The sequence below is a fragment of the Prionailurus bengalensis genome, chromosome A1 (assembly GCF_016509475.1).
Source record: "Prionailurus bengalensis isolate Pbe53 chromosome A1, Fcat_Pben_1.1_paternal_pri, whole genome shotgun sequence".
NCBI lineage: Eukaryota > Metazoa > Chordata > Mammalia > Carnivora > Felidae > Prionailurus > Prionailurus bengalensis.
In genome coordinates this window covers 25,058,040-25,072,398 of record NC_057343.1, presented here as the reverse complement: position 1 = coordinate 25,072,398, position 14,359 = coordinate 25,058,040, and the positions used below count along the sequence as shown (strand labels likewise).

Here is a 14,359-nt window from a genome sequence, read left to right as displayed (position 1 = left end):
ATTTGTTCAAGCATACCTTTGGCCCCTTTCTCTCTCTTCTTCTTCTTCTGGAACTCCTGTGATACAGATGTTGTTCCATTTCATTGAATCACTTAGTTCTCTAATTCTCCCCTTGTGATCCAGAATTTTTTTAATCTTTTTCTCAGCTTCCTCTTTTTCCATAATTTTGTCTTCTATTTAACTGATTCTCCCCTCTGCCTTTTCAATTCTCACTGTCACTGCCTCTAGTTTATTTTGCACCTCACTTACATTTTTTAATGCATCATGACTATTTTTTAGTTCCTTGATCTCTGCAGCAATAGATTCTCTGCTGTCTTCTATGTTTTAAGTCTAGCAATTAATCTTATGACTATTGTCCTAAATTCTTGTTCAGTTATATTTTTTATATCTGTTTTGAGCAATTCTTTAGCTGTCATTTCTTTCTGGAATTTCTTTTGAGGAAAATTCTTCTATTTTGTCATTTTGGCTAGTTTTCTGTTTTGTGCCCTGCACCTGCAAGCACTACTGTATTAAAGAGGGCTCATACACTGTCCAGGGCCTGGCCCTTCAGGAGGTGTTTTTTGGAGAGAGTTACTTGCTCTCGTTGTGACTTTGGTTATTTTCTCTCTCTACTCATGGTGATGTTTTGAACCCTCCACTAGATGTGCTTTGATTTGTTTGTTGAAGTAGCCCTGGAAAGGAAAACAAACAAAAAACAAACAGAAAACCAAAAGCATGCAAACACACAAACCAAAAAAACACCAAAAACAAACAAAAAAAAAACCCCAGAAACACCAGCTACAAGTAAACAACAGGGTGGAGGCGGTGCTGATGGAAGGGGCCTTACCCCAAACAAAGAGAGAAATGACAGGGGCAGCGGGGAGGGAAAGAAAAAATAAAAACTGACCAGATGGAGAAACTATATGGCTTAATCCAGAGAGAGAGGAGGATAAAGAAGGAGGTGTGGAACGTGTATTAAGAGAATGGATTAAATATGTCTGTTTAAACAAACCAAAAACCAGAGTAACCAGACTAGAGGAGAGAAAAGATAAGAGGAGAAATGGAAGGGAGAATATATCTATCTAACAAGAATTGCCCTAGAATTAATCCAGGCAATGCACCAGCGCTGGTCTGGAGGAGGGGCCGTCTGGTTCCACAGTGTCTACCCTGTCCCAGTAGATACAGTTACCTGCGTGGAGCGGCGTGGTTTGGTGTAGGCTGGTCCCTCCTCCACTGTGGGCCCTGTGGACTGATCCCTGAGGCCCCACCTTGGTGGTGGGGGGGAGAAAAATGGTGATACCCCGGTCTCTCCTTCGGACCAGGTGTCCCCAAACAATCTGTTCCAGCCATCCTCACTGTGCCACAGGCGCAAACGAGGGCACTGATGCCCGTGCCCTGGCTCTTGGCTAGGATTCAGACTCCTGGTACTGGGGGAGTGCTAGCCTTCGCCCCCCAGTACGTGGTCACTGGCTGGTGGACAGGCAGGCTTTGTCCTGTCCCACAGCACTCCAGGGAGGGGATCGCTTCCCCCCACTGTGGACTGTGCCCCTGACCTAGCCACGGAGCCTGGGGCTGGGTCCCTTCCTCCCCAGGTGTGCGATCCAGACAGCTGGCCCCAGTTGTGAGAAAGACCGTCAGTTAGAGATTGGATCTTTCTCCATCCCAGTCCATGGTTTTTCTCTTGTCCAGATACAGTCCTATGCTTCCCCAGCCTGTTTCTCTTCCCTTTGTGTCTCCGCAGAAGGGGATCCCTCCCCTCCACTCATTTTATCTCTCCCAGTTCACAATCACTCACCTATGGCCTGTCAGGTTGTCCTGGTGGGTCCCTGAAGTATGACTCTTTTCCTCCCAGACGCTAGGAGTTCAAAGTCCTTTAGTTTCAACACTGCTTTGTTTGAGAGATGAGGGAACTTCGATATCCCTACTTCTCCACCATGTTGGTACTTCCTGTATTTTTCTTTTAGAACTGCTTTCACTGTATACCAAAGATTGTGGACCATTATGCTTTCACTTCCATCAGTCTCCATGTGTTTTTTAATTTCTTTGATTGCTCTATTGATCCATTGGTTGTTTAATTATGTTGGTTAGCCTCCATGTTTGTGTTTTTTCAAATTTGTTTTTCTGTGATCGATTTCTAGTTTCATACCATTGTGATTGGAAAAGATATGTGGTACAATCTTAAATTTACTGAGGCACGTTTTACATGTGATCTATTCTGGAAAATGTTCCATGTGTATTTGAAAAGAAAATATATTCTGTAGTTTTTGGATGAAATGCTCTTTATATATCTGTTATGTCCATCTGGTCTAATGTTTTGTTCAAAGATACTGTTTCCTTATAGATAAGTTGCCTGGATGATACATCTGTTGATGTAAGTGGGGTGTTCAATCCTTTACTATTATTTTATTACCATCAAGTTTCCTCTTTATCTCTGTTAATATTTGCTTTATGTTTTTAGGTCCTCCAATGTTGGGTGCATAGATATTTACAATTGTTATACACTCTTGTTGGACTGACCCCTTTATCATTGTGTAATGTCATTCTTTGTCTCTTACTACCATCTTTCTTTTAAAGTCTATTTTGTCTGGTTGATACCTTGGCTTTCTCCCCCCACTTCCATTTGCATGGTAAATGCTTCTCCATCCCTTCACTTCCTGTCTGTATGTGACTTACGTGTGAGGTAACTTACTTACTTATAGGCAACATATAAATGAGTCTTTTTTTTTTTTTTAAATATTCCTCTACCCTGTATCTTTTAATTGTACCATTTAGGCCATTTACAGTTAAGGTAATTATTGATAAGCATGTACTTATTGCCATTTTGTTACTTGTTTTCTGGTTGTTTTTGTAGTTTTTCTTTTTTCTTCTCTTGCTTTTTGTGATTGAGTTTCTGCAGTGTTAAGTTTGACTTTCTTTTTAATTTTCTTGTGTATCTGTTAGATTTTGGGTTTGTGGTTACCACGAGGTTCATATATAACATCCTAAGTATACAGCAGCCTATATTAAGTTGATGATCATTTAAATTCAGAAACATTCTAAAAAAAAATCAAGAAACTTCTTTTAAATTCTCCACATTTGTATGTATGCTGTCATATTTTACTTTTCTATTAACATTTTTTTTTGTCTGGTTATGGTTTTTCCTTCTCCACTTAAACAACTGTCTTTAACAATTCTTGTATGTCTGATATAGGGTGATTAACTCCTTTATTTTTTGTCTGAAAAACTCTTAATCTCTCCTTCAAATCTGAATAATAATCTTGCCATGTATTTTTGGTTGTAGGTTTTTTTCCTTTCATTACTTTTAATATATCATGCCCCTCCCTGCAAAGTTTTTGCTGAAAAAAAAATCAGCTGATAGCCTTATAGGGTTTCCCCTGTACATAATTTTTTGTTTCTCTCTTGCTGCTTTTAAAATTCTCTTATCTTTAACTTTTGACATTTTAATTATTATGTGTTGTGCTGTGGACTTTGAGTTCATCTTGTTTGGAACTCTGAACCTGGATATCTATTGTTTTCCCTAGGTTAGAGAGTTTTTTGTTTGCTTGTTTTTTTTCTATTATTTCCTTAAGTTTTCTGCCCCTTTCTCTCTCTTCTTCTTTTGAGACCCCTGTAATGCAAATGTTGGCTTGATGTTGTCCAAGAGATCCCTTAACCTTTCCTCATTTTTAAAATACTTTTTTCGTTTTGCTGTTCAGCTGGGGTATTTCCATTACCCTGTCTTTCAGATCACTGATATGTTCTTTTGCATCTGCTGATCTGTTGATTCCCTCTAGTGTATTTTTATTTCATTTGTTGTATTCTTCAGCTCTGGTTCTTTTTTATATTTTCTATCTCTATCAAAGGTCTGAGTTTTTCTCCTCTCTCTAGCTTTATGAGCAACTTGATGATCATAACTTTCAATTCTTTATTAGGCATGTAATCTTTGTTTTCTTTCATTCTTCTTCTGAGGTACTGCCTTGCTCATTGTTTTGGAGCATATTCCTCTGTCTCCCCATTTTGCTTGACTTTCTGTGTTTTTCTATGGGTTAGGTAGAATAGCTACTTCTCTTAAACTTGAAGGAATGGTCTTGTGTATGGGGGTCCCCTGTGTAGACTGTGCTTGGTGACTTGTGCTGGCTGGCTGGACCTTGTGGGCGTCGTGGATCAGTGGTCTCAGGGGTCTTGCATTGGGTGGCCTGTCAGGACAGCTAAAGCTAAAGTGGGTGCAAGCCTCTGTGGTCTGTGGGATCTCCATGCAAAATGTGCCCTGGCAGGACAGCTGAAGCTGAAGTGTTTGCAAACCAGGTTGTCCCAGGACTCTCCACAGTGAGGGTAAAGTGGCAGGACAGCTGAAACTGAATTGGGTGCATACCAGGGTGTCCCAGGGTGCTCATTCAGGGAGTGTGCTTGCCATGTAACTGCAGCAGAGGCAGTTGCAGGTGGAGGGTGTGCCAGAGTGCTCCACGTAGGGAGTGTGCTCTTGCCGGTGGCTGAAACTGGTGCAGGTATGGGCCAGGGGTTCCCAGGGATGCTGTGCAGGGGGAACCCTGGCAAGGCAGCTGGTTCTAAAAGAGAGGTCACTCGGGAGGTTCTGGAGCACTCTACACCAGAGGTGCCCTAGCAAGTTGTCTGAAAGTCAAGTGGTGTGGGTCTGGAGTACTCCTGTGTCACCTTGGCACAAAGACTGGAGCTGTAGTAAAGCACTAACCAGGGTATCCCAGTGTGCACGGCCCTGTAGCTAGCTGCCTTGCTGGGATGGCTGAAGCTGCTGATAGCTAAGGGCCTGGGGCTCCCTGGTTAGGGTGCCTGGACTTTACACTGGTCTGTACTTTTGAGGTGGAGATACCACATACATTGTGTCTGTCAGTTCATCACCTCCAGAAAGATGTCCAGAGGCTCCCTTACCATTTGGCGGGGTTCGAGGACTGGCTCTTCTATATGCTGTTTCTAAACCATATTTTTTTGTTTTGTTTTTCTTGCCTAAGGAGAGGGGAATCTGTTCCAGGTCCTTCAGTACTTTCCTTCCCCACTGCCGTTCACTGCATCAGGGATTGGTGCGGGGGAGGGGGGGTTCCCTTCCTTACCCTGTCCCCATCTCTCTTGCTGTTCTCTTTCACTGTTCTTTTCTTGTGCAGAAGCTGTTCAGCTGGCCCTCTGGTCTTATTTAGGAGTAACTGCCCTGTACACAGGTGTAATTTGGTGAGTTCAGGATCTTTCGATGTCACCATCTTGGGTCAGAACCCCCCTGCTGGGCAGAATATTCTTATATTGCTTGACAGTTTTTGTTGTTGTTGTTGTTACTTTGAATATATTGCACCAATCCCGTCTGGCCTACAAAATTCCTGCTGGAAAATCTGCTTTAGACTTACATGGGTTCCTTATACATGTTTTTCTTGCTTCTTTTGAGACTCCTTCCTTGTCTTTAACTTTTGACACTAATTATAATTTGTCTCAGTGTGGGTCTCTTTGGGTTCCTTTTTGGAACTCTCTGGGACTTCTGAATCTGTATGTCTGTTTCCTTCCCCAGGATAGGGAAATTTTCAGTCATTTCTTCAAAAAAAGTCTTCTCTCTTCTCCTCTGGGACTCCTACAATATGAATGTTGGTCTGCTTGATGTTGTCTCATAAGTTCCTAAAGCTATCTTAATTTTTTCTTTTTGCTGCTCTTATTGGATGAGTTTTACTGCCCTTTGATCTTTTCTTCATCTATTCCACTTTTGAACCCCTCTATTGTATTTTTTTTTTTAAGTTCAGTTATTCTTCAGCTCTGTGACTTGTTTGCTACTTTCCTATATTTTCTATCTCCTTGTTGAAATTTTCCATTTTTGGTCCATTCTTCTCCTAAACTCAGTATCTTTATGACCATTGTTTTGAACTCGATCAGAGGGAAATCACTTACCTCCATTTCCTTAAATTCTCCTTCTGAGGGTTTAACTTGTTCTTTCATTGGGAACATATTCTTCTGTTCCCTCATTTTCCTTGACTTTCTATGTTGGTTTCTATGCACAGGTAAAAGTCACTCCCTCCCCACCTTGAAGGATTGGTCTTGTGTAGATGAAACCTACTGTTCAACCCTGCCCTAGCTCGATTCTCTCAAACATTTGTGACTTGCCAAGCAGCCTACTTTGTTTTTAGTGGTTCCCAGTAATTGAGGGTATTCTAAGATCTACCAGAGTCCCAAATGGGGAGATTTTAGCAGCACTTAGATTTAGGCTGATTGGGAACCAGACTCTAAGGCCGCAGCTCTTAAAGAATGTAAATATACCTCTTTTTGGAGAAGACTGGGAGATCAGGATTTCTGTCTCCTCCCTCTGCACTGATCCCTGGGGGGGAGGGGGGGAGGAGGGGGGAGGGGGACAGCCAGGTAAGAACTGTTTCTTTGCTAGTCTCTTGAACCTGTAAACACAAGCCTCTTGGCCACCAAAACCAGAATGTAAATGGATGTCCTTTGGGCAGCAGTCACAAAAGTCAGGGCATTAGATATGTACACAAGCTGTACTCAGAGATCTCCACCAGTTGGAGCCAAGTGAAAGGTAGAGGGCACACGTGGCAACCACAGGTCTCCATCCCCAGAAAACACCGAAGTAGGCCCCAAGACATGCATCAAACCCAAGGCTTGTCCATTAGGTCGAAGTTCCAAGACAAGCAAATACGCCCCTTGCACAGAAAGACTTGGCATGTGTTTCAGACTGTTGTCTCTGCACTGTGCCCGGGGCGGATAGTAGCCAGCCAAGATCCCTTCTTCCATTTGCTGTAGCCCTATGGGACCCAGGACTGCAAGCCCCTCTGGCCATCGGAGCCAGGCAATCAAGGGGCGTCCCTGGGTCACAGCCACACGAACCAGGGCACCAGACACATGTACAAGCTCCTCTAGGGGCGATACCAGTGGCCATGAGCATGGCTGTGGAAGAGCCTTAGGACAGCATTACCTCCACATCCCCCCCCCCCCCCCCCCCCCCCCCCCCGCCCCAACCTGTGCCAGGTCTCAGCCAAGGATTACATTTGGCCTCAAACATGTTTAATTAGAAGACTGCCCTCAGGCCACAGTTACAAAAGATAAGCTAATAGGCCACTTACACAGAAAGATAGGGTGCTATTGCCTCCCTGCTGTGTCCTGGGGGTGGTAGTTAAAAACGCTGTAACAACCCTGACGGTTCCCCAGTAAGCCCCACTGGCCACCAGAGCCAAGCATCAAAGAGGTGTCCTCTGAGCAGCAGTCACAGAAGTTGGGGTGCCAGATGAGTGTACAAATTGCAGATACCAGTGAGCTGGGATGAGGCAGAGCTGGCCTCCATTGGGGGTTATTTCAGTAGGCCCCTAGATGTGTTTTAAATTAGGCCAACACTTTAAGATAAACAAGCCTCTTTTGTGGAAAGTCTGGACCCTTTTCAGACAGCTGCCTCTGCAGTGGGCCCGGGGATGGGTGAATCCATCTGCACCCTTTGGGGGGGGGGGGTCTCATGGATGAAACCCCATTGCCTTTCAAAGCTAGATGCTTTGTGGGCTTGTCAGGTGCAGGTCTTAAAAGTCAGATGCAAGATACGGAGTTCAAATTCTTCACTCCTTTGGGAGAGGCTCAGGGTTGGGCATTCCTTCCCGATTGTGGGTCTCCGGGGCCACCTGAGTGGCTCGGCTGGTTGACCGATTGTGGGTCTCCATTCGGAGGATGGGATTTATCTCAGCCTCTCATACTTGCTTCAGTATGTTTTGTTGGTTGGTGTTGTCGTTGGTTTTTTTGCTCAATGTGTAGGAGTCCACTCAGCTAGCTTTTTGTTTTCAGAGAAAATTGCTTTGTACACAGCTGTAGATCTGTGGGAGGAGGTTGAGTTTAGGGTCCACCTTGTATTACCATCTTCAACTAGAAACCACATACCCTTTAAAATAACCAGTTGAGGTTCAGATGCTGGCTCTTCTTTCTGAGACTTAAAAGCATCACTGACCATACAGACAATCTTTACCCAACTGGACGGTAAGAAACAATGTGAGATATTCTGCCAATGGCAGAAAATGTCAAGTTAATAAAGAGAGGTCATAAAATCCTAATGTAGTTGTGGAGTAGGTAGGGTAAGGAAGATAGCATGCAGTTACAGAACAAAGAGAAATGACAAGTTAGATTTTGCAGCGTATCAGTGAACAAGGTGGGGATAGTTACAAAATGTTTATGAAACACAAAGTTATTTATTATCAGTCAGTACAATCCTCTAAGAAATGGTCAGGATAGCTGCCAAAAAAACCGAACTGACTCAGTAATAGGTGTTTACTCTCATTTATTTTGAATTGCACACGTTCTCTTGCCAATTTATTACCAGCAGCTGGAGTCCAGTTGTGGGGTTATGGCAAACGGACAAACTTGACCCATCACTTAGAAGGCAACACACGTTCAACTGTAGAACCAAATCAGTCTAGCCGAGCAGCTGCTTTCAGGACGACTGCTTTCATTGAGACTTTAACTGGCATCCAAGAGCTTTTACGGAAAGCTCGGTAAAAAAGAACTCTAAGGGTGTATGCTTGGCACTACGTAGACTATTTGAATTAAAAAAATGGAGACTTAACAGTACATTCTCACTTAACAGCTCTGAATGCTGTGGCTAAGTGTGCAGAGGAATAGCTCTAAAATTTTCTTTCATAACAAAAAGATGCTCAAATCCTAAAAGGCGACACATTGTATGGCAAATTTAAGTACAGTTTTCATTCTGTAAATAAATAACCTGTGGAACATTCCTAAAGAAAACCATTATTTTCTGTTATATTCCACATTTCTGGGAAACAGAAGTTCTAGGACTTGAACTGTTTGTGCTATAGCAAATAATATCTACTATAATTAGGAAGTTGGTGTTTTAAAGGATATTTATTCTCCAGGGTCAGTAAGGAATTTCTTCTTTATTCAAAATATCTACCAATTAGAAAAGGAAACAGACACCAGGAAAATCTAGTGACACTCCCATCCTCCCCCCGCCCCCCCCCCTTGCCATTTTCTTATACATGCTTTCAAAGTCATTTGAAAATAATACCATTTCCTTTGCTGGGTCAGTATCTTAAATTAAGGGTACAATGAACGTTTCTTGAAATGAGAAGGAACTTTACATCAGTAACACTGCTACCTTTAGAGGATACAAAACTACTGACACAGGTAACGGATTACAGTTTGAGCAAAAACCTGTGAGAGCCAATGAAAAAAATTATAATTTTGACTGGTTTCATTATTGTTGTCTGCCCACACTTTCTGCAGCTTGGAGTGCATTTCAAATCCTTCTAAGACTCCTCTTTGTGAGTTACAGAAATATACACAGAATAAAACAGATGGTAATTTAAAAAAATTAAGTCATCTTACATATTACAGGCTAGACAGTTCAATGTAATCGAAGATGATAGCCCTGAAAAATTCGACGGTAGGATTTTAAAGTTCAGATGACATAGGTTTGTTCACTCTTGGTTTGTTTCAAGTATTACTGACCTGTATTTGAAGTCTCTCCTCAACTCCTACTGCATTATTTACTTGAGCAGTAAAATGTGAAATATGAAATATGCAATGTTGATGACAAATGTCTCAGAACATTAGGAATAAGATCAATGAAGAGCAAAGTAAATCTAGAACAAGGAAAGGTACATTTATTAAAAATAAAAACAGTAGACATTTTCTGATAACAAAACCATTTAGAATCCAAAGACATCCAATATACATCGTAACAACGCACATGTATTAAAAAAAAAAAAGACCCATTAGTAAATTTTTTTTTTTTCGAACTTTAGAAAGGAAAAAAGTACTTTGGCTACCTCCTGCTGGAGGTCTGCCCCCAAACACAGCACGCAGGACCAGCATCCGCCTTCAAGAGCTCTGCACTGCAGTGTGCATTCATTCCGTGAACACGACGTTTCTGAATAAAATCTATTTCTGTAGGGATGATCCAGAACATAAGTCAGTGGCTCCATTTCATAAAAAATATTCATAGGCTGCATGAGCAGTGGCAACCGTTTTTCCAAAATCTTCAGTTTTAACAAAAAGTACAGAATAAACTAAATCTAGATGTTTTCACATTATTTCACATGAATATCAAGTACTGTGTAAAAATCTATGTAAAACCTTAAGTTAGCCAAAACTAGTGTCTTTAAACTTTAGATCAAAGTTGTTCTTCACCCTTTTACCATGGCTGACAAATCTTTTCTGCCTTTGTTATGAATAATGTTTGTCAAACCAAAGAACTCTGAAAAAGAATGTGTAATCTTGAAGGAAGAGAGTACCAAAATTGTCATTTAACTTCAGTCCTAAGACACACACAGTTCCTGCTGGACAGTGGACTGCGAGAGTTTATTATCTTCAGTCTTCTCGTGTCCTGGGGCATGACAAGCAGTCTTCTTCTTAAATAACCGAAGACTCAATCGCAGCAATTCATTGTCTACCACTGGAGCACTTGTGTAAGCCTGTTTCACGGTGCCCTATTTGAAGAAAACAAAAACAAATTTTATAAGATGAGGGGCGCCTGGGTGGCTCAGTCGGTTAAGTGTCTGACTTCGGCTCAGGACATGTTCTCACAGTCCGTGAGTTCGAGCCCCGCGTCAGGCTCTGTGCTGACAGCTCAGGGCCTGGAGCGTGCTTCAGATTCTGTGTCTCCCTCTCTCTGACCCTCCCCTGTTCATGCTCTCTCACTGTCTCAAAAGTAAACATTAAAAAAATTAAAAAAAAAATGTATGCTACGAGTTGACAAAGGCAGGTTAACCTCTAACAAAAACATTAAAGTGACAAGAAAAATTAATTTGGGATGGATATTTAAAGACAAACTTAAGAAATGTTTTCGGATTCAAGAAATCTTAGAAAAGAAAGCTTTGAGGGGCATCTCTTGCCTAAAGTTGGAATCTTCAACAATCCCTGACAGGTCATCAACGAGTTTTTATTTCCAATGACAAAACAAACAGCAATCACTGCACGTTTTTGAACATGTTGAAATAAAATCTCATATAGGGCTGAACACTAATTCAGTCTTACTTTACATGACAGCCTTTCAAACCTCTGAGGAGAAGCACTTCGCACTCCTTTCTGGTCTGTCCATGTTCTGTCTGTAGAACGTGGGCTCTAGGAGTGAACAAATTCTCTAGAAGACAGCTGATCACTGCAGTCCACAGAGAAAGTACTACCGCCCTTCTGTTAAAATGCTTATCTCTATTACTGTAATTTAAGGCTACATTAGCATTTTTGGAAGTTGTCATAAAATTTTGTTAAATGTTCTCCAAGTGTGTTCATAAATGAAAGAAGGTAAGATTTGACTATCTTGGGCATTCTGCCATTTCTCTTCTTTCTAGGATCCTTAAAAGAACAGTGGTTCCTCGATTACATGTGCGTTGAAAAATATACATGTTGTGATACAGAAAACTGACTTTTTATGCATACTTCTGTGTTGACACTTGGGTACTGATTCACATAACCATGACCACAATCAGAATAGAGAGGTTTCATCATTCAGAAAACTCCCTTTGTGTTCACACCCTCTCCCCAACTCTAACCCCTGGCAATCAGTGATAGGGTCTCTGTGATTGCTTTGCCGTTTCCAGAACATCAAATAAATGGAATCCTACACTATATGATCTTTAGAGACTTGTTTCTTTCACTCAGTATCGTGTTTTTGAGATTAATCCATATTGTTGATAGTACTTACTGACAGTTTGGCTATTTTTTCTTATAAATTAGTAACCAGTTATACAGATGTGTCCTAGTTTATCAATTAGCTACGTAAAGAACACTGGGGTTGTTTCCAGTTTTTGGAGATTATGAATAAACCTGCTATAAGCTACTGTGGACAGGTTTTTGTATGAATGTAAGTTTTCATTTTTCGAAGGTAAAAACCTGGCAATAGGGATTACTGGGTCATATAGTGATTACTGGGTCATATAGTGAATATTCATTTCACCAACCAACCACACTGTGTTCCCACGTGGTGTACCATTTTGCATTCTCACCGGTAACACATGGTAGTTCCAACTGCTCTACATCCTTGCTACGGGGTTTGTTGCTGTTGGTTTTTAGCTACCGTAACAGGTTCACAATGGTATCTCATTTAATTTTTAATCTGCATTTGTTAATGGCTCAAAATGTCAAACATCTTCTCATGGGCTTATTAACATATCCTCTTTGGTGAACTGTCCATTTCAAGTGTTGCCCGTTTAAAAAAATTGGATTGCTTTTTTTTTTTTTTTTACTGTTAACTTTTCAGAGTCCTTTACACATTCTAGGTATAAGTCCTTTCCGCAAAAAGTGGTGTCCAGATATTTTCTCTCAGTATCCTTGTCTTTTCAGTCTTCATCTCTTTCACAGAAGTTGTACATTTTGATGAAGAACAGGTATGTCAAAATAAAAAGTTCAATTAAAAAAACAACCCATTTTTAGATTCCCCCCCCCCCCCCCGGTAGATTAGTCCTACTTGTGTGGGTTTATGGGTTTATTTCTGGACTCTGTACCACTGGTTTTGGTGTGTGTCATCCCTGGTGCCAGGACCACATTATCCTGAGTACTGTGGCTTTACAGGCAGTCTTAAAACTGGGAACTTTGAGTCCTTCAACTGTATTCATCTTTTTAAACAACTATTCTGTGTATTCTAGTTGCTTTGACTTTCCATGTAAACTTGAGAATCTGTTATCTTAAAAAAAAAAACACTGCTGCAATTTTGCTGGATTGTGTTAAATCTGCAGATCCATTTGGGGAAAATTACAATCTTAACTATATTGAGTCTTCCAATCCATGAACAAGATGTACGTCTCCATTATTCAGGTCATCTTTGATTTTTTATGTCAGGGTCTCATAGTTTCAGCACACAGACCCTGCACCATGTTCTGTTAGATTTGTATCTAAGTACTTTTTGCTGGGGAGCCACTAAAAAGTATTTCCTACCTTTCAGTTCCCAGGTGCTTCTATACACTGTTAGTATATGGAAATCCAATTGCTTTGCGCATGCTCTGTGTCCTGTGGCCTTGTTACACTCTTAAGTTCTGAGAGTGTTTCTGATAAATTCCTTGAAAACTTTCACGTAGCCAATCATCTTGTCTGTAAATACAGTTTTACCTCTTCTTTTCCAATCTGTATGCCTTCTACTTCCTTTTCTTATTGAACTGGCTAGAACTCCCAGTAAAATGTGGAAAAGGGGTAGGGAGAATGGACAGCCTTGCCTCGTTCTGACCTCTCCGGGAAATATTTCAAACTTTTACCCTTAAGTACGATGTTAGCTACAGGTTTTTGGAGATGCGAGTCAAGACTCTTTCTTATTCCAGCTTACTAAGAATTTTTATTGCATAGGAATGCTGATTTTTCTCTGCATCAATTGACAGGATTAGGTATTTTTTCTTCTTGGTCTGTCAATACGTGGATCACGCTGAATAATTTTAGAATACTAAACTAGCATATTAAACCAGCCTTTCACTCTGAGGATAAATGGTATTTGGTCACGGTGCAGTACTCCTTTTACATATTGCTGGATTTGATTTACAAGTTTTGAGGATTTTTTATGTGTGTGCTCATGAGTGATACAGATCGGTAGTTTTCTTGTGATGTCTTACTCTGGTTTTGATATCCGAGTAGTTGTTGTCCTCATAAAATGAGTGGGGAAGGATTCCTGTCTCTTCAATTTTCTGGAAGAAATTATGTAGAATTGGTGTTATTTCTAACTTAAACATTTGGTAGATTTTGCCAGTGAAACCATCTGAGAGTGGAGGCTTCTTTTCCAATAAAAACCAGACCAAAGCAAACCGACACAGACGATTCAAAGATGCTTGTGGATTTTAGAACAATTGATCCATTTCTCCTAAACTGTCGAATTTATGTGCATAGAGCTGTTTACAGTATTATCCTTTTAATATCTATGAGACTTGGATTAGTTTTTTTCATCTCTTCAGAATTTTTCTATTAATTTTTTGTGGTATTCCTTCCTTCCTTCTGCTTGCTACCAGTTCTATACATTCTTTTAATACTACAATACTCAAATGAGACTTTAGCTCATTTAAGGCAGCTAAGTGTTCTCTTGGTATCCTTAAACTATCTTTTCTGATATGTATAATTTATATATTTTAAAAATCATTCTCTAAAGACCATGCCAAAATATGAGTTCACTGGCTTTCTACTTTTTTTTCATCATCTGATAAGAAGTACCATTTTCCTTGATGAGTGGTCCTATTCTGTATTTTGCTTTTACAGTCCTATATATTTTAAAGAGGTTTCTTTTTTTCTTAACATCTTTCACGAGGCTTTCTTATATCTGAAATTAATTTTTCTTCAGTTGGGTCTCTTCAAGTTTTGTGTGAAAATTTTTAACGCTGAGCAATCAGAAAAGCTCACAATGCTTTCTTCAGGTGGATCATTTAAGACATTAATACTGTGCCACTATAACTTTTTATAACATGCCACATGCTAGTTAATGGTCTGT

The 14,359-nt window shown here is 40.6% G+C and overlaps 1 protein-coding gene across 17 annotated transcripts in view; it reads right to left on the bottom strand.

Moving 5' to 3' along the window:
• Window positions 1-8,207: 8,207 nt before the first annotated feature.
• The window catches only part of ZC3H13 (zinc finger CCCH-type containing 13), a 103,061-nt gene continuing 96,909 nt past the window's right edge, over window positions 8,208-14,359 (bottom strand). For all 17 annotated transcript variants that reach the window (XM_043578863.1, XM_043578919.1, XM_043578895.1 and 14 more), the window contains one exon: window positions 8,208-10,391. In XM_043578863.1, the coding sequence (XP_043434798.1) occupies window positions 10,221-10,391 (171 nt within the window). In that variant the 3' untranslated portion in view covers window positions 8,208-10,220. The remainder of the gene's footprint in view (window positions 10,392-14,359) is intronic.